This window comes from Urocampus carinirostris, chromosome 1 (assembly GCF_059441175.1).
Source record: "Urocampus carinirostris isolate Australia breed hairy pipefish chromosome 1, RoL_Ucar_1.0, whole genome shotgun sequence".
In the NCBI taxonomy this organism is placed as follows: Eukaryota; Metazoa; Chordata; class Actinopteri; order Syngnathiformes; family Syngnathidae; genus Urocampus; species Urocampus carinirostris.
In genome coordinates this window covers 67458559-67483406 of record NC_142349.1, presented here as the reverse complement: position 1 = coordinate 67483406, position 24848 = coordinate 67458559, and the positions used below count along the sequence as shown (strand labels likewise).

The window sequence follows — 24848 nt, the reverse complement described above, 5'->3', positions numbered from 1 at the left end:
TGTTGGGTTGTTCGGGAAAAATTAATCGCTCATAACACAAGTCCAAGCAGCCTGTATGATAATTTGTCAATATAAGGTTCCAATTTTATATACATACATTTTTTATGTAATATACGTGTTTATGATTAAATAACATCATGAATGAATATACATGTCAAGGAAAAATATACATATTTATTACTTTTGGTGTTGCGTGACTTGAGCTGGTAAAGTGGAGTTAGTAGTTGGATGCACAGGGGGAGGAGGCAGAGGTGCTAGAATTGAATAGCTTCCTTTTTCTTAATAATTGTCCTGAACTGATTATGGCCATATTCCTTAGCGATGGCAACAATGTGTGTGCCGTCTGATTATTCATATTCATATTTCATATTTCCAGTTTATGTTGTCTTACAATGTGTTCATGTCCAGTTCCAGACTCTACTCTATCCTGTGAAATCCGAGTCCGATTTTTGTTTTGTTTTTCATTCGAAACTGTGATTAAATTGTTTTAACACATATCTACGGTAGATATTGGCAGATATTTATATACATAATATATATTTATATGATATCAAAAAGTTTGATTTTGACCGTTAGATCTGCAGTGGTCTGATACTCCTTCCATTTCATTATTATTGCTTACGCAGTGCTCCTTGGAATGTTTAAAGCTTGGGAAATCTTTTTGTATCCAAATCCAGCATTAAAATTCTCCACAACAGTATCTCGGACCTGCCTGGTGTGTTCCTCGTTCTTCATGATGCTCTCTGCGCTTTAAGCAGACCTCTGAAACTATCACAATGCAAGTGCATTTATACAGAGAGTTAATTACACACAGGTGGATCCCATTTAGCATCGTTAGTCATTTAGATCAACATTGAATCAGTCAGAGATCCTCGCCGACCTTCTAGACAGAGTTTGCTGCACTGAAGGTAAAGGGGCTGAATCGTTTTGCACACCCAGTTTTTCGTTATTCATTTGTTAAAAAAGTTTAAAATATCCAATAAAGTATCCGTCGTAAATGGCCAAATTAGTCGCATTAGTGTCGTCTGAGTCTCTGGCAAATCCTCTCTGAAGTCCTCCAGCTTTCTCTTTCAGCCTACGTCTCCCCGCAAGATGGCGTCTCGACTCCTCCCATGGGCGTGCCAAGGAAGCCCCCCCCCCCTGGAAAACTCAAAACAACACAGAGCGTTTCTACGTCATCAGGGCCTCAAAACATCGCCTGCTGTCCTCCGTCAGAGTCCTGTTATCAAAATTCCCTAGACAAAATATTCTGCATTTGGAACGGCGTGACCTGTCATTGAACCATAGCCTACTTGTTGAACATCTTCATTGCACTCAATACATATAACTTGTACTCAATCGTATAAAATCCTTTATAGTCAAATGTATAAAATCCTTTACCCTCGAGGACCGGTTTGCCCGATTTTGCTTCAGAGGTTACCACCAACTGCACGGACTTACCCCATCCGATCAGGATGTACCACCAGAAATATCTCCTCTGGGACACAAAGGTGAGCGCCAACAGGGTCTGCAGGTACAAGCCCTCCACCAAGAGCCAAAAGTAATTGGCCAAGATGCTGAACTGGAAAAAGGCCACGGCCGACTTGCAGGCCAACTGACGGGAAGGAGATAAGGTGTTGAAGTCGGTTCCTGGAGCAGACCCTGAGGACTTCTTCTCACCGTGGACACGGAGCAGTGGTCCAACGTCTGGTCGGCGAACAGCACCGTGTCTTTGATGAAAACTGCGCTTGCCCTCAGAACAAACGAGGAGAAGAGATTCACGTGGATGGAGTTCCTGGTGCAGCGGAATTTCCTGTGCGGAGAGGGAGAAATTCAGCGGGCGGCGAGTGTTCCGGGTGAGAAGGAACGTGATTGGAGATGTGTGAGATGCCAAACACGAATTAGTAGAGAGTTGAGTTACAGGTGTCGAAAATGAGGCCCACGGGCCGGATCGGGCCCACAAGACAACGCTGGGAGAAGCGATAGGGAAAAATGAGCTGCAGTTTTAAATATGTCCACTTGATGTGGCCCCTCTTACCAAGACACTGGAGCTCGCTCCTTTTTTTTTTCTTTTTTTTTTTCTTTTTTCACTCCTCCTCTCTCTCTCTCTCTCTCTCTTTCTTTCTTTTTTTCTGACATTTGTTTTATTGTTTTTTCTTCTCTTTTTCTCCCTCTCTTTTGGCCTCTTTTTCTTTTTTTCACTGTGTTTCTCTCCTTTTTTCTCTTTTTTTTCTCACATCTCTCTTTCGTTATCTTCCTTTTTCCTATCTCTCTCTTTCTCTCTCTCAATCACTCTCTTTTTTCTCACCTTCTCTCTCAAACTTACCCTTTTTGTCTCTTTCTTTCTTTGTCTTTTTGTCGCTCTATTGATCTCTGTCTTTATCTCACGATTCGATCACCAAATTATTATTTTGTGAGAATGTTTTACTTGGCCTAGTAAATTCATAAAAATACAGTTTTATGCATCATTTATTTTCCTATTTTGAAAGCCATAAAAATGCAACTTTATAAATATTTAACAATTAGTCACTATTTTAACGCACAAAAATGCGTTCATTCGAGGAATCCTCCTTGCCCTGAAGAATTCTCGTGCCGGCGTGATGAGGGGGGCCTTTCGTGGATGCAGAGCCGGAGCTAAGGCTAAGAGGCTTGTGGCGTTATAAGTCTTCGGTACCGTCCCTAATCCTGGTAAATGTGAACTCTCTTCCAAATAAGACCGACGAACTGGCTGTGCTGGTGAAAAACATCCAAGCGTACAGAGAGTGCAGTTTGCTGTGTTTTACGGAAACGTGGTGTATCTACCCGGCTTCAGCGCTGTTAGGGCAGACAGAGACACAAAAGCCTGCGGGAAGCGGAGAGGAGGTGGACTCGCTATCTACGTGAACACGAGGTGGTGTAACCCTGGGGACAAAGATTTCCATCTACTGCAGGGACGTCGAACTTTTGGACTAGCGTGTGACATCATCCACTCTGCTGTTGCTAAACTACAACGCAGCACCCCGAGGCCATCCTGTTAATCTGTTAATAAACAACAAAAGGATACTGCTGGAAGTGTGAATTTCCCTACGGGATGAATTAAGTATCTATCTATCTATCTATCTATCTATCTATCTATCTATGAAATGAAATGAAATGATCTGCATTTATATAGCGCTTTTCAAGTCAAGATTTCCCAAAGCGCTTTACATTGTGCATCACATTTCCCAATAGCGGCCGTGCAGCCATTTGAGGCGCTAACCTGCTTCTTGGGGGTATTATGGGTTCAGTGTCTTACCCAAGGACACTTCGACATGTAACACGGAGGAGCCGGGAGTCGAACTGCGATCTCTTGATCCCAAGACGAGCGCTCTACCTCCTGAGCCACTGCCACCCCCATCTATCTATCTATCTATCTATATCTATATATATCTATATATATCTATATATATCTATATATATCTATATCTATCTATCTATCTATATCTATATATATCTATATATATATATCTATCTATCTATCTATCTATCTATATATCTATATCTATCTATCTATCTATATCTATATATCTCTATCTCTATCTCTATATATCTATATCTATATCTATCTATTTATCTATCTATCTATCTATCTATCTATCTATCTATCTATCTATCTATGAAATGAAATGATCTGCCTTTATATAGCGCTTTTGATCTTTCTATCTCTATCTCTAGCTATCTATCTATCTATCTATTTCACTCGTTCCTTTTTCTTTTTGTCGTTTACCTGAACGCAGTGAAGATCACAATAGCTGTTACAAGGGAGATGAGCGAGGTAGCATAGCCCACCGTGTACACCTGTCTTAAGGTGGACAGGTAACTGGTCTGCAGGTAGAAAACAAAGCTCAGGGCAGCTTTGATGGTATATTACGGAATGAGATCGTGTCCAATTGAAACTCACCTCTGATTCGGGTTCGTTGTCGTCACGGAAAGCACAAACTTCCTGGTAGGGCGGGTAAATTTCTGACCAGCCGTCTGTTGTGCAGTTCCTGTAAACAAACCCTTATCACAGAAACACACATAAAGTTGTTTTCATGATAAATGCTGAAAAAGTGAACCGATCATAAAAATAAAACGTGAATTAAATTGCAAAAGTAACAGGAAAGCAATTGTTGGAATAATGTACATAATTTATTCAACTTTACTATAATTTATGTGTGTTATATGTTTTCTTGTGAGATATTGTGCTTACAAAATAAGATATTCTCTCAGCAAAAGTCTTCCACTACACCCTGGCAAGAGAGAATAAATGGTGTGAATCAGTTACAGATTTGACCCGAAGGCCAAGGATCTTTTCCTGAGTATAGTGGAAGAGAGTGAATCAGTCACATTTCAAATAACAAGTTGTTGTGCAAGAACTGGTTTTAAACTGGAACATTTAACCTTCAAATGCATTCTTCTGTTTAGCAGTCGAAACCACCTTGTAACTAGGGCGTTCCTTTTCTGAATAAAAGGCAAGGTGAGGGAAGGCTGCTTTGGAGTGAGTTCAAGAACTGTAACCAAAAGCAGTTTTCCGTTTGCTTCCCTTGCAAGTAAACCAAACACAATTCTCTGTGTCTTTTTTGTATACAGGTTTTTGTTACAAGTGTTGGGTTTAACCTGACAGCAATTTATAGACCCAGGGTTTAAATTAGAAACAGGTTTGCTGTAAAGTGGGGTCCTATTTATTTGGAGAAATCTGTATCAGATACTGCTCTGTGTGTGCCTGTGTGGTTTAGCGCCTGGCGGAGTAATCATGTACTTTTCCATACCATAAGTAGCAGCAGCAGCAGGTAGCTAACTGCCTTGTGCTTGAAGACAAACAAATTAGTGAGAGAAAGACTGAGAGCTGCGGAAGAAGATCTTTGTGTGTGTCTTTCATCGATTCCTGCCAGGATATCAGCTCTGTGTTCATTCAAACAGGCCCAGGTTTTACACTGAGTGAGTATGAATATGAAAGAATATAAAGTACTTTATTTCTTATTTGATTCCTTTTCAAGATGTTATAACGTCATTCTCTAATGTTGATAACACTTAATGGAAGCTTTTCCCCCCTGTATTTTGAACTGGAGGTGTACCTCGGAGTTTATTCAATGAAGACAATTTCCCTTGGCTTAAAAAAAGTTGAAAAACACTTACATAGTGTAAAGAAACATAACAGGGAAATTTACCATGATCTCCAGAATTCAAAGCTATTCAATACGGGCTTGACCATGCATCCCTTAAACAGAATGTTGAAACGAGATCTAAATGAACAAAACATGAAAATGAGAAGAACAAGTTATGTAGTAACTCTAAAAAACTCAAAATGAAAAAACACGAATGGAATAGGTTGGAATACCAACTAGTTGTAATTGAACACAAAAGCAAGAGGACACAACGAACATATTCATGCTTGGATCAAACATCTACGTAATGTTTCAACACCTAAAAGTTGTAACAGAACAAAACGTGAAAATAAGATGACTTAAGATACATCCCCACGAGTGGGCGGAACAACCACAAGCATGACTTGACGACAAAGTAATGAAATTTAATGGAAACTAAAAAGCTGCATCTAACCAAAAACCAGAAAGAACGCAGGATATACTGAAACACCAACTCTAACTTAACAGAACATAAAAGTGGGATGACACAGGATCATGCTCACACTTGGAGAGAAACATTAACGAGACTACCAAGACATGGAGAATGATAGAACACAAAAAAATTGTTTGGACCCTGACTGGCTCTAACTGAACAAAACATGAAAAATAAACAATGCAGGCTTTGTACTCACACAAGGATAGTAAACCAACTTCAGTGCCATGACGAAGACACCATAAGAAATAAATTTGGAACACTAACTATCTTAAGCTGAACAAAACATGAAGGGGAGGCAGGGAATATACTCATGCGTGGATACAACAACGACATCATTTTCCAACACCAACTAGCTTTAGCAGAACAAAACATGAAAATAAGGTGACACGCAAATGCCATGAAAGCAAGGCCATGAAATATGATTTTGCAAAACTAACTAGCTCCAAATTAACAAAACTTGAAAGTAGGACAACACAGGATATGTGGGGATACCGACTAGATTCAACGGAATAAAACATGAAAGGAAGACAACCCAAGTCACATTCTCACACTTGGACAGAACAACAACTAGAGCATTATGACAATGAGGCCATATAATGTTTGAAGACAACTAGTACTAACAGAACAAAACATGAAAATAAGAATACTCAAGATACATTCTACACATGGACGGAATAACCAGAAGCATGCACTGAAGACAAAGGAATGAAATTTATTGGAAACTGTCTAGCTGAAACTAAACAAAAACACAAAGACAACACACTCTAACTGAACAAAACATGAAATTGGGATGACTCACACGTTGGTAGAATTAAAACGAGAATACAATGCCGGTGAGGAATAAAACACAACATTTTCCTGAAAATGTCATTAAAGTGTCACTGAAAATCGTTTTGTTTTGTTTTTTTAACCTTTCCTGGACCGATTAAATCATAAAGTAATTTAAGGGCATGACAATCCTTGCAAGTGGGAGTGTCTCCTCACACCTCTGCATCCACCCACAACTTCACTGTAACATCTCAAGTCACGTCACACCACAGGTAAATACAATTTCATTTTCCCTGTGATGTTTTTTAATTATGCATATGTTTAAAATTACTATCGAAAGAAAGGGAGGGGGATCGGAACACATTAGCCAATTAATAAATCCGGCAGAGAGCGCTAAGCTATGCCGACCATTGCTAGGGTATCAGTGTATCACACACTGAGCAAATAGGGAGGCTGAAACAACAGTGAGCAACCCTATAGTCTCTTTTCCTGATAGCATAGCTGTATCATTACTTCCTTATTATGCAAACTCATCTCAAAAGACAGCTGGAAAGAGTATCAATTATTATATACAGAGTTATATTAATGACATCAAGGTGTCAAGATGCTAATAACCTTGTAATGCTGGCAATCTATGAGGAAGTCAGAAGCTCCGTAACAACTACACATATAAATAGATTCAGATTTAAGAGAGATTTAGTTTTACTTCGAGTAGTGAAGTTGTATACTATTTTTTAAGCTTTTTTGTTCCACTTATACTCAGGGTGCTTGTCCTGAGTTTGACCTCAGCCTTGAGTCAACAAAAGAATGATGTCGTAAAAACGCCTGTGCTATGGAATGTTTTCTTTTTATTTCGGTCCGTGCAGATGGAGGTGATTTGTCACTTCCTGGGGGGGTTAGAATGTGTGTGTCGTGCCCCATTCTGTCCGGAGGGCGATGACCTATAACCCTTTTCCCAAGTTTCAAAGGACGATTGGGAAATTTGCATCAACATAGCGCGGACCAATCAGCCAGAGGCTTGATCGTGGGGCGTGAACAGTTCATCGCCATGTGTCATAAAAGGGGCAACCCGGAAGCCCCCGTCGTCTCCTGCACACAATTGTAATTGGCACAGACAGAGACCTGATTTGTTTAACCCTTTGATTCGGCTAAATAAATTAATATGTGGACTATACCCGGCTCAATAACTTTTCCGACTTCTGGACATGCTCCAACTGTAAGGGTTTGGACAAGACACGTGAACTGTCTTCGGAGTCAGATTTCAGTTTAGTAAATGTTAAATCCTTACAGTAGGAAATGCCCCCTTCGCTTGTATTTGTTTTTGTCATATGCTAACAAGGTATGCTAATGGTGGGGGTGACATACCGTATTTTCCGCACTATAAGGCGCACCTAAAAGCCTTTATTTTTTTCAAAAACTGACCATGCGCCTTATAATACAGTGCGCCTTATATATGGATCAATATTAAGTCGCAAAGTCTTCCAACTAAATTAAGCAGCCGGCGACTAGATTTTCCCCCGAAGGCGAAGTAGTCCGCGGTGTATGCTGGGATACATATGCCGGCGTTTCATTTCCCAGCCAATGTGTCAATCATCATTTGAATCGATCACTATTGGCTAAAATTATTCGGAGGTAAAGGGGGCGGATCCTTTTTAGCATTTACAGGCTCGCATAGGCTAAAGGGGCAAAACAAAGCCTGCAATTGGCCGAAAAAGATGAATGTGAATAGCAAGTTTGGTTGTCTACGGCAAAGAGGAAACATGTTTTCTACCATTCTGAATTTGTAAATATAGAAGTTATTCGGAGCCTCGGATAGGCTAGAGGGCCAAAACAAAGCCTGCAATTGGCCGAAAAAGATGTGTCAATCATCAGTTAAATCGATCGCTATTGGCTGAAGTTATTCGGAGCCTCGGATATGCTAGAGGGCCAAAACAAACCCTGCGATTGGCCGAAAAAGATTACTGTGAATAGCATGCTTGCTAAAGTACGCCATAAAGAAACGTGTTTCATTAGTCTGTATTTGTAAATATTTTACTCTCCTGGATTTACTACACTCACGGATATAAAAGGACCATGGTTGCACATTATAATTGAACGCAACGACTTTGGTGACCTACTCCAGCTATATATTTTCCCAGTATCTTGTTTCAGAGTGATCTAGATGTTTCTCTGATGGGTCTTTTTTTTAAATTAAACTCAATTCCAAGTGTTTATTGTCATGTACAGTAAAGTTGCGAGCGAAAAAGAAAATAGAAACTAAGGAATGGTTGGCATTTCTTGAATCCCAAGACTTTAACCTTCCGAATGATATTTGGAACGATGCATTTGAGTGACATCGTACGGACACCGCATCCGCACGTGTCTAAGACACGTATTTGCTTCTTTCCCAGCTTTGGGAATGTTAAGGGGGTAATAAGTTGGACTGAACTATCTGACTGTTTTGTCGGCGTTCCCATTGTAGCGCCTTATAATCCGGTGCGCCTTATCTATGTCAAACATAGGACCAGAAACTATTTTTTCGGGGTGCGCCCTATAGTGCGGAAAATACGGTACTCAAAGAAAGTGCAAGTAAAGCGACCGCAGTAACTTGCAAACTTCTCTCACTGGACAACTAACCGAGCCAACAGCATTGTAATGAAAATAAAACACACTGTAGAACAAATAAATTTGTTTCGCTTGTTTTCGCTTGTTTTCGCTAGCATGCCATGCTAGTCTGCGATACAAAATGGGCAGGCTGTCGTCTGCCTGGCGTTCTGATTGGCTGAAAACAAGCACTGCCAGATTTATTAATTACCTTAGGTTTCTATCCGCCATTGTACAGGTATTTCACCTTTTACTTGTTTTAGGTCCCTACATTTATTTTATTTACATTCATTAGTCGGGTAAAACATCCGACTTCATGGGATCCGACTGACCTTGACCGGTGGACAAATGCTTAAAGATGTCAAAGCAGGATACGTTGACCACCTGACCCACGTCAGCCCTCAACCAGCAACCGATCTGGTCCCACTCCGTCGGGCATCCTGTGGGTGTCAAAGCAAAGCTTCCATTTTTTCCTTGTCCGATAAACAAAATGTGCTATAACCAGAGGTGGGTAGAGTAGCCAAAAATCTTACTGAAGTAAGTCATGATTATTTGTATAACCCTTAATCACAAGAAGTTTAAAAGGGCTGCTCGGACTACAGACTACTATTACACCATCCCCTGATCTAATACCTCCATAAGGGCAAGGAAAAACTCAAAACTTTCGCACAAGGAGAATGAAGTAACATTAAGAAGGGACATGAGATCATCCCCCTTCCAGGATGACCAAGCCAAAATGGATGTTGCATTTTGAAGTTATATACCATTTTATCTTACGTCAAGTCAAATATATTTGTTCTAAAATCTGACTTCATTGTTTGAGGGCAAACTATGAGAGAAGGTTTGTCGTGAACCACTCTTTGCCTTTCCTTCCATTCTGAGCAATGATTTATCACCTCGCCTGGAGTGGGGGAAAATGTGCCTGGCACGTCCTATCACCCCTCCTCCCATTCTTCAACCATGGTTGGGAAATTGGCATCGACGACGGCGCGGACCAATCAGCCAGAAGCTTGGTCATGCCGCGTGAACATTTCATCGGCATGAATTATAACAGAGGAAGACCCTGAAACCCCGTCGCTCTCCTACACATGATTGTAATTGGCAAAGAAGAAAGATCCGATTTGTTTAACTCTTTGATTCGGCTAATAAATTAATATGTGGACTATACTCGGCTCAATAACTTCTCCGACTTTTGGGCAAGTTCCAACTGTAAGCGTTTGGACAAGACACGTGAAGTGTTTTCAGAGTCAGATTTCAGTTTAAGAAATTTTAAAACCTTACAAATTACAAACAATAAAAATACAAATGAAATCTAGCATAATTAAAGTATAATATTTTGTTTTAAAAGTACTGTTACTTCAGAATCCAAATAATAACGTCAGCAAAATTGTTTTCGTAGTGCAGTAGTTAGCACATTGGCCTAACATGCGAAAGGTCCCTAGTTTGAGACTGGGTGGAAATATTTGGGAGGGATGGGTGTCACTAGGGTGTACTTGCCCAACACATACTACCGAAAATGGTGTATCTACATACCTAGTGGTTAAGGAATCAACACACGCACCCACACCAAAAGTAGAAAAGTACTTAAGTACTGAGTAACTGCAGCCATGTTATTTATTGCTTTTTTTTCTTAAAAACACATTCAACCAGATCATCAAAGTCCATCCAATCAACAGAGAATACAGATGTATACACTGTGCATACAGTACAGTAAAAATAAAAAAAATAAAAAAATTGTTACCCTGCTCACGAGTACCACCTGTTGTTTGAGTCACTGGTCAAATCTAAATAAAAGAAACAAGGTCCCTGACAAAATAAATGTGCCTTATTTGAGGGGATTTGAGCAGGGCTGCAACAACGAATCGATAAAATCATTTAAAATGGATTTTCAACACTATTTTTCTATACGTCTCAAACTTCAATATTTGAATATGGGATTAAATTAATTGGATTGAATGTACCCTAACGTAACTTTTATTGGGTAGAGAAAAAATGAGAATAAAAAGGAAAGAGAAAAGAAGAAGAAAGAAAGCAGGAGAAAAACATTGTGCTTCACATTTGTATACTTTCCACCGCTAACTGTTTCACCGGATGCTAACGTTAGCATAGCGCTAAATCTCCTGCCCGCTGCTATCAATAAACAGCAGCTTGCACACCCCAACGGAGCTTTATCGTCGACGGCGACTTTAACCGGGCATGTTTATGGACTGTACTCCCAAATCCATTCAATTGTGGACTGAGCAATTCGGAAAAAAACACTGGACTATGTGTAATGTAAGATCAAACATTCCGGTTGTATCCAGCAACTCTGTTTGACCCTCACCCTCCTCATCGACCACCCCCCCGGAGGAAAACAAAGCCTACTTACAACAAAGTCAGTTAGTTCTTTGTTCCTTTATCTCTTTGTTCCTTATCCTCACTGTAAATGTGGACCTGGAGTCGTCCTATTTCGTTGTCACAGCATATCCCATGTTGTAACAATGACAATAAAGGCATATTCTATTCTATTCTATTCTATTCTACTCAAGTAAAACTAAAAAGTGGTTTAAAAATACTCCTAGAAGTACAAAACGTCCCAAAACTTACTCAAGTAAATGTAATGGAGTATACGTAACTCGTTACTACCCACCTCTGGCTATAGTTTCTGAATATTTGAAGATTTCAATTTGGGATTTTCTCTTAACATTTTTGTCCACAAGTGACAAACCTCCGTGAATACTTCAAGGACATTCGTCTTGAACCCATCAAATATCCTGACAGGTGTCATCCGACAAACAGGGTTGGGTAGGGTTACTTTAACTTGATTACTTTCAATTACTTTTGGATTACTCCAATACCAAATATGCTAATAAAAGACAAAAGAAACTAAATTTTTTGCAGGCTTGGGGAGTAATGAAACACATGGAACGGCAAAAATGATGTCGGCAAGTTGTTTGGATTTATGTTCATTTTGTTTCTGTCGCATTTTATGTTAATATTGCCGGAGTTTAAAGGGATCAAAGCCAGGAGAGAAAGCTTACCACGTGTTGTGAGTCATCATTTTTCTCTTTCTTTGTTCCTCTTTCTCTCTGTCTGTTTACCTTCTTTTGCTCTCTTCATTTTTCATTTTTCTCTCTTTTCTCTCTCTCTCTCTCTCTCACTTGCTTTTTCCCTCTCTGTTTCTCTTTTTCCTGCTTCTCACCTTCTCTCTTTGTATTTCTCTTTGGATTTCGTACTTTCTCTCTTTTTTCCCCTTCTCTATTACTCATTTCATCTCTTTTGTTTCTCTCTCTCTCTCCCTCTTTCTCTCTCTTTTCCCCCTCTCTCTCTCTTTCTCTCTCACTCTCTCCCTTTCTATAATATGGATAAAATGATGACTCACAACACATGGTAAGCTTTCTCTCCTGGCTTTGATCTCTTTGATCTCCGGCAAAACGAAGATAAAATGCGACAGAAACAAAATGAAAATAAATCCAAACATCATTTTTGTCGTTCCCTGTGTTCCGTTACTCCCCAAGCCTGCACAAAATTGAGTCATTTTATTCATATTTAGTTTCTTTTGTCTTTTATTAGCATATTTGGTATTGGAGTAATCCAAAAGTAATTGAAAGTAATCCAGTTAAAGTAACCCTACCCAACCCTGTATATAAATAAACATGACTTGACTTGACTTATTGTAGCAGAGTAAGAGTACAGTTTCTTCTTCACAAGTCTACTCAAGTAAAACTAAAAAGTAAAGTGGTTTAAAAATACTCCTAGAAGTACAAAATGTCCCAAAACATACTCAAGTAAATGTAACTCGTTACTACCCACCTCTGGCTATTCAGGGTTGGGTAAGGTTACTTTAACTTGATTACTTTCACTTACTTTTGGATTACTCCAATACCAAATGTGCTAATAAAAGACAAAAGAAACTAAATATGAATAAAAATGATGACTCACAACACGTGGTAAGCTTTCTCTCCTGGCTTTGATCTCTTTGATCTCCGGCAAAACGAACATAAAATGCGACAGAAACAAAATGAAAATAAATCCAAACAGCTTGCCGACATCATTTTTGCCGTTCCATGTATTCCGTTACTCCCCAAGCCTGCACAAAATGGAGTCATTTTATTCATATTTATTTTCTTTTGTCTTTCATTAACATATTTGGTATTGGAGTAATCCAAAAGTAATTGAAAGTAATCAAGTTAAAGTAACCCTACCCATCCCTGGCTATAGTTTCAATTTGGGATTTTCTCTTAACATTTCTGTCCACCTGCGATTGGCTGGCAACCCGTTCAGGGTGTCCCCTGCCCACTGCCCGATGATTGCTGGGATGGGCTCCAGCACCCCCGCGACCCTACTGAGGATAAGCGGTGCAGATAATGAGATGAGATTTCTGTTCACAAGTGACAAACCCCCGTGAATACTTCAAGGACATTCGTCTTGAACCCATCAAATAACCTGACAGGTTTCATCCGACAAAACGGCTAAAATAAGTCACTTACTTTCGCTTTAGAGTCCCTTACGTAACCGGGGTCACGGCAGGACCAGGACCGAAGAGACAAGGTTGCGGTAAACAAGTCGGAGGAATGGAGATGGAAATATAATTGAGTCGCTTATTCCTCATCATGTCAACAAAAGGCAGAGGAAGATGCTCTCTATTATCCTCAAATTTGGACTTCTTCACATGCTAATAGAAGGTAAAAGCATTTGAATGCCGCGTTTTTCTATCCAATCGCCAGAAAATATCTTCTGAATGAAAATAGTGGGTAGAGTAGCCGAAAATTGCGGTATCATCACCTGTCTCTGCCTGTGGGCTCATCTCTGAAGAGTGGGATGACGGCTTTAAAGAACAACGGCGACCAGATGACGAAGGCGCTGTATCTGAGTCAGATCAGGAGGCTTCTGCTACTAGTAACCATGGAAACCACTACTGCTTTTTTTCAAACAACTATCAAATCAGATCATTAATGTCCATCCGATCAATCCCAAAATATATTAGGTAATCAAGGTAAATTTAGGTAATTTAATATAAACGAAATATAAACAAAATCCAAAAATAAATAGAAGGAAAGAGAGAAAAGAGAAAGAGAAAGTGAAAGAGAAAGAGAGAGAGAAAGAGAAAGAATGAGAAAGCAAAGGAGAGCAAGAGAAAGAGAGGGATAGAGAGAAAGATATAGAGATAGAGAGAATGATAGAGAGAGAGAGAAAGAAGGAGATAGCAAGAGAGAGCGTGAGAAAGAGAGAGATAGAGAGAAAGATAGAGATATAGAGAGAATGAGAGAGAGGGAGAGAGAGAGGGAGAGAGAGAGAGAAACAAAAGAGGTAAAAAGAGAAATATTGAGAGGGAGGAAAGAAATACAGAGAAAGAACAAAATCCAAATAGAAATGAAGAGAGAAAAGAGAAGGAGAGAAAGGAAAAGAGATAGAGAAAGAGAAAGAAGGAGAAAGAACGATAGAGGGAAAGAAAGAGCGAGAGAAAGAAGGAGAAAGAAAGAGAAAGGGGGAGAAAGAGAGAGATACATAAAGATAGAGATATAGAGAGAATGATAGAGAGAGATAGAGAGCAAGAGAAAGATAGGGAGAGAGAAAGAGAGAGAATGAGAAAGAGATAGAAAGGGAGAAAGAAAGAAAGAAAGAAAGAAAGGAAGAAAGAAAGAAAGAGAAAGAGATAGAATGAGAGAAAGAGAGAGAAAGGGAGGGAGGCAGAGAAAGGGAGGGAGAGAAAGAGATAGAGAAGGAAGGAAGAGAAAGAGAAAGAGAAAGAGAAAGAGAAAGAGAAAGACTTGATTTGAGTTGACAAAAAAAAAAGACTGTAAGTCAAAGAAATACATTAAGCACAAGTAGCAAATTTAAATCCCCAGTATTCCGACACTCCGGTTTTCTTCCACGTTCCAAAGACATTCATGTTAGATTAATTGGCCGGTCCAAATTGTCCCTAGTTGTGAATGAACGAGCAAATTGTCTGTCCCTGTGTGCCCTGCGATTGGCTGGTGACCAGTTCAGGGTGTCCCCTGCCCACTGCCCGAAGAAAGCTGGAATGGGCTCCAGCACCCCCGCGGCCCTACTGAGGATAAGCGGCGCCGACAAGGGATGGATGAGTAAAGAAGAGAGTTGATGGCTCAGCTAACAACCAAAACCCGCCATGATTGGTCAAGTAGCTAATTTTGGTGGCCTGCAGTGTTCTGAACATGGAGAAAAAAACAAGGAGGACCACTCCAATGCCCTCGAGAAAACAAAATGGCTTTTTCCTCCTCAAGAAGGTTCCGTTTAATCTTTCGGCGTAACCTGGGCGGTAGCTCAGGCACTCGTTTTTTGAAAGTGAACAAGACTCGATTAAATTGATCTGCATAATAAACGTCGCACGGAAGTGTGTGTCCGCCCAGATTCTACTGGATACTTCAGTTTGCTTCGGGTGTCCCAATAGGCAAAGAAACTTCAGGTTTTATGGAAATGAGACGGACTCCACTGTTTGATTTTTTTTGCAGGCACTTGCTTGGAAATAATTCCACACAAAACTGCATAAAACTATCTTGGGATTGTATCGATACCATATATCAAGTATCAATCTGTTCATTCATCAAAACCTTTTGTCACGACCAGAATAGAAGGAGGACCCATATGCGTAACGTGACTCATAAGTTTATTGTAATATAGAGGAAAGGCAGCGCCAGCGATCCGGTGTGAAGCATTTAATACATTTGACTATAAGGGATTTTACACGATTGAATACAAGTCACATTTATTGAGTTTAATGCAAGATATTCACTGACAGGTCACGCTGTTCCAAATTTTGATTAGGGATTTTTGACAACAAGACTGTTGTTTTGGGCCCTGATGACATAGAAACGCTCGGTGTTGTTTTGAGTTTTCCAAACATCGCGGCGGGGTGGTGGAGCCCACGTTGGGCTTCCTTGGCACGCCCATGGGAGGAGCCGGCACGCCATCTTGCAGGGAGACGTGGGCCAATCAGGAGAGAGCGAAAGGACTTCAGAATAAGGCGTCACAGAGACTCCAACGACACTAATTCGGCCGTATTCGATGGAGTTCACTTAGTTCAATTGTTAATCAAATTAAATCTGCCCCGTGTGAAAATGTCGGCTTTCTTGTTCATATTTTCCATCAAGAAACGAGTGTGCATAAATTGTTGGGTGAATGTAGGTTGTGTTTGGTTAATAGAGTCAGATAACTCATTCGAACAATTTGGTAAACGATACATTTTGATATTAATTCCCAACAGGTGCTCGCTGGACGCGGGAAGCAAGACGCTCACGAGATCGGAGCGTGTTCAGAATGCGGAAGTGGATCTTCCAGGGCGGGAGATCATAGCGTTGTTAGACGGACAAACAGGCCGTTAGCCGGGACGGGAGATCAGAACGTGGTCGGGATCAAAAAACGGGTCGTAGCAAAGACAAACTGGGAAATCAGGAACGGACACATGGAAAACACGTGACAAAACGGGACCGACGGGAGTCAGAGTCAAAAAATGCTTGCCTTGTGAAAACAGAGATTCGCTGACGGACTGACAACAGGTGAGTGAAAGGACTGAGCTTAAATAGGACGGGGAACCAATCAGGTAACCAGCAGCAGCTGGCGCCAAACGAGCGGGCACAGTTGCATGTCATGAGTAATTATGACACTATGTTTTATGCGGAATATGTGATTTATTGCATAAAATCATTTTTTTTTTAATTTATTCAATTTGAATACAAATACAAAATGACTAAAAAACTCTTTCTTTGAAATTACCTCTCATTTTTTTGGTGATTCATTTCCTAAAAATATCCTGGGATAAAAGTTAAAAAAACATACTGGTATTTGTTTTGCTTTTTCTTGCGAGACTCTATATCTCTATATATCTATATCTATCTCTATATCTATTTTTTGTAATAAAACAGTAAAGCACAGAGAATTTGCCTCTTGTATACCTTGTAGAAATCACTTAAGCAGGTTGAAAATATTTGCTTTCTGGTCTGTGCGTCACAAATAAACATGACTTAACTTGAGGTTTTTGAGTTTTTCCTTGCTCTCATGGAGGTTTTAGATCAGGGTATGGTGTAATCATAGTCTGTAGTTTGTACTAATCTGTGCTCTGTGCAGCCCTTTGAGACTCTTTGTGATTAAGGGCGTCACAAATAAACATGACTTGACTTGAGGTTTTTGAGTTTTTCCTTGCTCTCATGGAGGTTTTAGATCAGGGTATGGTGTAATCATAGTCTGTAGTTTGTACTAATCTGTGCTCTGTGCAGCCCTTTGAGACTCTTTGTGATTAAGGGCGGCACAAATAAACATGACTTAACTTGAGGTTTTTGAGTTTTTCCTTGCTCTCATGTACGTTTTAGATCAGGGTATGGTGTAATCATAGTCTGTAGTTTGTACTAATCTGTGCTCTGTGCAGCCCTTTGAGACTCTTTGTGATTAAGGGCGGCACAAATAAACATGACTTAACTTGAGGTTTTTGAGTTTTTCCTTGCTCTCATGTACGTTTTAGATCAGTGTATGGTGTAATCGTAGTCTGTAGTTTGTACTAATCTGTGCTCTGTGCAGCCCTTTGAGACTCTTTGTGATTAAGGGCGTCACAAATAAACATGACTTGACTTGAGGTTTTTGAGTTTTTTCTTGCTCTCATGTACGTTTTAGATCAGGGTATGGTGTAATCATAGTCTGTAGTTTGTACTAATCTGTGCTCTGTGCAGCCCTTTGAGACTCTTTGTGATTAAGGGCGTCACAAATAAACATGACTTGACTTGAGGTTTTTGAGTTTTTTTCTTTCCCTCATGTACGTTTTAGATCAGGGTATGGTGTAATCATAGTCTGTAGTTTGTACTAATCTGTGCTCTGTGCAGCCCTTTGAGACTCTTTGTGATTAAGGGCGGCACAAATAAACATGACTTAACTTGAGGTTTTTGAGTTTTTCCTTGCTCTCATGTACGTTTTAGATCAGGGTATGGTGTAATCATAGTCTGTAGTTTGTACTAATCTGTGCTCTGTGCAGCCCTTTGAGACTCTTTGTGATTAAGGGCGTCACAAATAAACATGACTTAACTTGAGGTTTTTGAGTTTTTCCTTGCTCTCATGGAGGTTTTAGATCAGGGTATGGTGTAATCATAGTGTGGAGTTTGTAATAATCTGTGGTCTGTGCAGCCCTTTGAGACTCTTTGTGATCAAAGGCGTCACAAATAAACATGACTTGACTTGACTTTGAAGAAATGACACCTACTTTTCAGTGCAACACGGTTACACTAACATCCATGTGAAGTAAATGTGCATTATTTTATGATTCATATTGTGGGAAGCATCTTTCTGTTCCCTAATGAGCTTTCTCACTTACCGTTTCCCGTCTGGTTCCCGACTTCTCTCCTCCTGACCTGGCTGCAGGTCTCACCAGCCCTCTGGTGCTGAGCAACGATGGCGCAGTCCGGGTGAATAGCTTCCGTCTGAAAATGTGAGAAATATCTTGTCCACCTTTCATGTTTTGTTCATATAGAGCTAGATAAAGTCGCTAACATTTTGTTGTAGTGCTCTCATGTTTTGTGCAATTAGAGTTAGTTGTCTGCCTTTCATGTTTTGTTCAGTTACAGTTGGTGTTCCAAAATATCCTAATATGTCTTCCTTTCATGTTTTTGTCAGCTGATTAGTGTGCCTGCATTATATTTCTTGGTCTCATAATCATGACACTTTAGTTGTTCTGTTCACTTATTTTCATGTTTTGTTATAGGTGGTTTGTGTTAGAACCTTAGATACTTGTTCTATCCAAGGTTGAGTATGTTCCCTGTGTCCTCTTTCTTATGTGTTTTGTTCAGTTTGTGTTCTAGCATTGTATTTCATTGTCTCGTCATTTTGGCACTCTTGTTACCATTCTATCCAGGTGTGCGTTAGTACCCTGAGTCAGCTGACTTGAATGTTTTGTTCAGGTAAAGTTACTGTGTACAGTTCCATAACATCATGCATTCTCTATTTTCATGTTTAGTTCAGTTACCGGGAGTCAGTGTCCCAGCATCATATATCATGGTCTCATAATTATGACAATTTAGTCCGTCTTTCTACGTGTGGGCATGTTTCTTGTGTCGTCTTATTTTCATGTTTTGTTTTGTTATAGTAACATTATGTAGTATGCAAGGTTGAGTATGTTCCGTGTTTCCTCTTCCTTTCATGTGTTGTTCAGTTAGTGTTCCAGCATTATATTTCATGGTCTCGTTACCATTCCATCCATGTGTGCGTTCATATCCTGAGTCATCTTACTTGCATGTTTTGTTCAGTTACAGTTACTGAGTGTTCCAATTAATCATGCATTGTCTCCATCCATGTTTTGTTTAGTTATCCGTAGTCAGTGAGCCAGCATTGTATTCCATGGTCTCATAATCATGACACTTTAGTTGTTCAATCCACTTGTGGGTATGTTTCTTGTGTCGTCTTATTTTCATGTTTTGTTATGTTTTGTTACAGGTGGTTGGTGTGGGAACATTATGTAGTTGTGCTATCCAAGGTTGAGTATGTTCCCTTGTAAGGTATATTACATTTAGTTATTTGTAATTTTCTCAGTTACTCACGTTACAAATGGCTCTGATGGAATATACTTGCTTTCATACAGTTTTTATTCTCTGTTCTCTATTTTTCTACTCTTTTAAATGATTCTGTTTAAAAACACGCATACTTTCAGTCTTTATTTTGAAGGGTACAGGAAACTCATCATGGTATGTTTTTACAACTGCTTGATTTCTTCTAATAAAAAGAATCGCGTCACCGGGCCACGGTGAGAAAGAGGAGTCATTCAGAGGAGTGGGTCCGTTTTTCTCCCCGCGGTAACTGGAGGCCTCCTGTTAGTATCAAATCTGCATCTTCCTTGACTCTCATATCAGCCAGAGATTAATATCCCAAATCAATCTGACATCCCTGTGTCCTCTTCTATCCATGTTTTGTTCAGTTAATGTTTCCGCATTATATTTCATGGTCTTGTCATCTTGGCGCTCTCGTTTTAATTCTATCCATGGTTGCGTTCATATTCTGAGTCGTCTTACTTGCATATTTAGTTCAGTTACAATTAAGGAGTGTATCAATACATAATGCGTTTTTTACTTTCATGTTTAGCTCAGTTACTGGTAGTTAGTGTGCTAGCAATATATTCTATGGTCCTGTAAGCATGTGTGTTTTTTTTGTGCCGTCATCCTGGTTTTGTTCTGTTACAGCTCGTTGGTGTTAGGACATCATGGGTGTTTCATCCACACATTAGTAGGTTGTCAGCGCCCTGTTTCATGTTTTGTTCAGTTAGCGGTACTTGGTGTCCCAACACTCTCTCACTTCCATGTTTTGTTCAGTTATGTCTAATATAAATGACAATAAAGAAAATTCAATTCAATATCTGTGGTGTCTTCCTTTCATGTTTTGTTCAGTTACAGCTATTTAGCGTGACTAAATTCTATTTTATGGTCTTGTTGTCACAGCACTGTTATTGTTGTTCTTTCCACATGTGGGATTATTATTTTTGTTATCTTTGTTTCACAGTTACTTTTATGTAGTTGTTCTATCCACGTATAAGTATGTTCGATGCATCATTTTCTTTCGTGTTTTGTGCAATTTGAGCTATTTAGTGTCCCAACATATACTTTCTTGTCTTCCTCCATGTTTTTGTTCACTACGTATTAGTAAGTGTTCCTAAATATTGCATATTGGTCCTTATACGTATTTGTTATATTTCTTTCTCCTCTAAGCCCAATTTTACGTCTAATGTCAAAGTAAACTATGTACTACACAATGAAAAAAAAAGAAAATTCAATATATTCTATGTTATGTTCCTTTTCATGTTTTCGTTCCGCTACAACTAGTTAGTGTCCCTGAATTCTATGTTCTTGTCATTATAGCACTTTTTTGTTGTTCTGTCCATAGGAGGGATACGTTATTTGTGTCATTACTTTCATATTTCTTTCATATTTTGTTTCGTTAGAGCTGGTTGGTGTTGGAACATAATGGAGTTCTCCTATCCACTCATGAGTATGCTCCCTGTGTCCTCTTTCTTCTGAAATTTCAGTTTTGATCAGTTTGTAGTAGTTGCAAACATAGTTCTCATGTTTCTGTACAATATCTGACACAAAGTATTTTTCTGTCCTTTTTTCAAATGTTATTTTGTGTCTATAGGTATCAGATCAGCTTCTCTAGCAATGCAGGAACATAATAATAATAATAATAACATGACAAAACTCAAGCACCAAAATGGAATATTGTATTGTCACGGTTGCCATGGCGCCCAATTGGCCCACACCGTGCGGCGCCAGCTTCTGTCATGGTTGCCATGGCGCCTTATTGGCCCCGCCCGTGGGCGCCAGCTGCGGCGTGTTGACGAATTGGCTCCCTGTTAGTATTTCAACTCTGTCCTGTCAGTCCCCTTTTGTCGGTCCGTCTGCGAATCTCCGATTTTACACGACAAGCCCTTTTTCGCCTGTCCTGTGTTTTTCCTCCTGTTTTTCTCTATTTGATCTATTTGATCTCAACGACGTCTGCTCTCCCATCCAGAATTACGACCTGTTTTGATCTTGACCACGCCTGCTACCCCGCCCCAAATAACGATCTCTACCACGTCTGCTCTCGCGTCCTGGCTTACGAATCGTTTCCGACCCTGTCCACATCTTTCTCTCCCAGTCCTGGCTACCGACCTGTTTTTTCCGCTCTCGACACCGCCATCGCTTGCCACGAAAGTGCCACTTCCACGTTCAGAGTGACTGGCTCCCCGCGACCAGCGATCACCGGATCGTGTGTGCACCCCTTTCCCTTCTTCTCAATAAAACTGTGAGAAACGTTACGCGATTGGGTCCTGTCTCTGTTCTGGTCCTGACAAATATAGGGGCTCCTTCTCAATTAATTCTACATTTTGCCCAGCCCTGTAAATTATCTGGAAATTTTCCTTGCCCTGAGTTTCAATTAAAGTCAATGGTTCTTCTGGATCAGGTCTGTAATAGTCATGGACCTTCAGATCCCAACCATGGAGATATATTTTGCAGTACCTTTGGAGGTTTTTCCAGACTCCAACTTTGAAACTTGTATACATTTAAGTTGCTTGACAGTATGTGGAGATGAATGAGGTCATTTCATAGGCAACAAACAATTCCCCATGTTGATTCTGATATTGTACACTGGTCCACTATTTTTTACTGGAACTGGAACAGGGTTGGGTAGGGTTACTTTAAGTTGATTACTTTCAATTACTTTTGGATTACTCCAATACCAAATATGCTAATAAAAGACAAAAGAAACTAAATATGAATAAAAACTTTTTTTCCTGGCTTTGATCTCTTTGATCTCCGGCAAAACTAACATAAAATGCGACAGAAACAAAATGAAAATAAATCCAAACAGCTTGCCAACATCATTTTTGCCATTCCATGTGTTCCGTTACTCCCTAAGCCTGCACAAAATTTTGTTTATCCTCAGTAGGGTCGCGGGGGTGCTGGAGCCCATCCCAGCAATCATCGGGCAGTGGGCAGAGGACACCCTGAACTGGTTGCCAGCCAATCGCAGGGCACACAGGGACAGACAACTCACTCGCTCATTCACACCTAGGGACAATTTGGACCGGCCAATCCACCTGAAATGCATGTCTTTGGAATGTGGGAGGAAACCGGAGTGCCCGAAGGAAACCCACGCAAGCACGGGGAGAACATACAAACTCCGCACAGGAAGTCCGGTAGCTGGATTTGAACCCACACAGGAGGTTCCCAAGACCTTAGAACTGTGCCGCACACGCGCTAACCACTGCGCCACCGTGCTGCCCAAATTTAGTCATTTTATTCATATTTAGTTTCTTTTGTCTTTTATTAGCATATTTGGTATTGGAGTAGTCCAAAAGTATTTGAAAGTAATCCAGTTAAAGTAACCCTGTTCCAGTTAGACCAGAAAAAAACTGAACTGGAACATGGGTGCACACTGCAGCTGAAAATACAAAAAATATGACCAAATGAGACGTTGACACTCACCGAGAGGACGCAAAGAACCAAGAAGAGAAGGAATCTCTCCAGATGTTTGCAAACCAGATCCAGTTTCTGGATGCCCCTCATGGTGTTCCTGATAATTCCAAAATTTGAGTCCCGCATGTGCGCAGCCCGACTATGAAATACGCACCGTGTCAACCGAAAATAGATGAAAACTTGAGAGTCCCTCCTTCATTCTCTCTCTTTTGCTCTCCCTTTGTCGCTCTCTCAGGAGATCAGGTGAAGGTGCATCTCTTGGCGCCGAATTAGAGGTGATCGCTCATAAATTAACGGAAAGGCGGCGGAGTCTTGATTTAATTGAGAAGACGGCTAACTGGATTAGATCCATTTAAAAAATCGGACCTAGCTGCGTGGATTCATGCAAATTGTTGCATCGTTGCATCATGGTTAGGGCCTGTGGTTTTGTCTGCCTCATGGAATCGTCCATAATGTTAAATTTGAACAGTTTTCAAGTAGACACTGTAAAAGTACAGTCGAAATTTGATATTAACGACATTTAATGGAGAAATCATCAACTTTAAGGAGCTTTTGGACAACATCTCCCTGGCAAATCATCCACTGACATTCTTCACTAGATTTTTGGTGCTTTCAAGTGCAAACTACGGACTAATAATTAACTATTCCCTGATCTAAAACCTTCATGAGGGCAAGGAGACACTAGACCAGAACGAAAACTGGAGAAAATAATAAACAGGACAAAAAATAGACGGAAACAAAACTGGAAACCGAAATTAAACAGGACAAAATAACACATAACAACACCGGACAGGAAATACCAACAGGACCGAGTTAAACTCAAAACCTCAAAATGAGGAAAATCAAGAAAACTTGAGAAGGGACAGTCTCAAAGGGCTGCACAGACCACAGATTATTGCAAACCACAGACTATTATGACACATCCCCTGATCTAAAACCTACAAGAGGGCAAAGAGAAACTAGACCAGAACGAAAACTGTAGAAAATAATAAACAGGACAAAAAATAGACGGAAACAAAACTGGAAACCGAAATTAAACAGGACAAAATAAACGGGAACAGGAAATACCAACACTCCCCAGTCAAACTCAAAACCTCAACATGAGGAAAATCAAGAAAACTTGAGAAGGGACAGTCTCAAAGGGCTGCACAGACCACAGATTATTGCAAACCACAGACTATTATGACACCATCCCCTGATCTAAAACCCACATGAGGGCAAGGGAAAACTCAAACCTCAACATAAGGAAATTGAAGAAACCTTGAGATGTCAGGCAGGACGAAAGGAAGACTGAGATCACTTGCGCTCGTTTCTTGGTTGTATTGAAAGGAAGGAAATGACAAGGTGGGATTCTTCGATCCGTTGGTTTGGCGGATTGACGGAACTTGACAGGCGGGTGAAGGCTTGGCGGGAATGGTCGCGGACAGGCGTAATCATAGTGTTCGGAAAAGAGTTCAGGAGTCAGACGGGCAGGGCAGATTTACAGAAACGGGTCGGCAACGGAGATCAATCAGAAGAGAACAGGGAGCAGACAAAGAGTCAGAGGTACGGGCTTACTGAGCTGAAGGCAACAGGTAGCATGAGTACAATCGAACAAAGTGTTACCGGAAGCTGGGGATTTAAATATACAGGGTGCGCCAATCAGCTGTCCTGGCTGTTGGCGCCAAATCCTGAACACAGGTGATCCCGATCCGGGTGATTGTGACATGAGAAGGGACCACACATGAGGTCATCCCCCTTCCAGGATGACCAGGCTGCAATGGATATTGCAATAACAAATAATACACAGATATTGTCAACATAAAATATCGGTCATTCATAATCTATAGAATAGAAGTGTGTTCTAAGCCTAGATTTAAACAGTTCCACTGAAGTTGTAGATCGAATCTCAGGGGGAAGAGCATTCCACAGCACCGGGGCCCAAATGGAGAACACTTTTGAACCTGCGGATCTCTTGGCTCTTGGGATCACTAGTAGACCAGCGTTTTCAGAAGGCTCCGGACGGGAACATAGGGGTAA

General features: G+C 40.4%; 1 protein-coding gene across 1 annotated transcript in view; it reads right to left on the bottom strand.

The window, feature by feature from the left end:
• Positions 1–22919, bottom strand: part of LOC148376627 (pituitary adenylate cyclase-activating polypeptide type I receptor-like) — a 29889-nt gene extending 6970 nt beyond the window's left edge. The window contains exons 1-8 of the mRNA XM_088320254.1: positions 22839–22919; positions 18206–18311; positions 10667–10669; positions 9243–9350; positions 3899–3999; positions 3725–3822; positions 1660–1792; positions 1441–1594 (exon numbers count right to left, since the gene is read on the bottom strand). Coding sequence (XP_088176380.1) covers positions 1441–1594; positions 1660–1792; positions 3725–3822; positions 3899–3999; positions 9243–9350; positions 10667–10669; positions 18206–18311; positions 22839–22919 — 784 coding nt within the window. The remainder of the gene's footprint in view (positions 1–1440; positions 1595–1659; positions 1793–3724; positions 3823–3898; positions 4000–9242; positions 9351–10666; positions 10670–18205; positions 18312–22838) is intronic.
• Positions 22920–24848: the final 1929 nt, after the last annotated feature.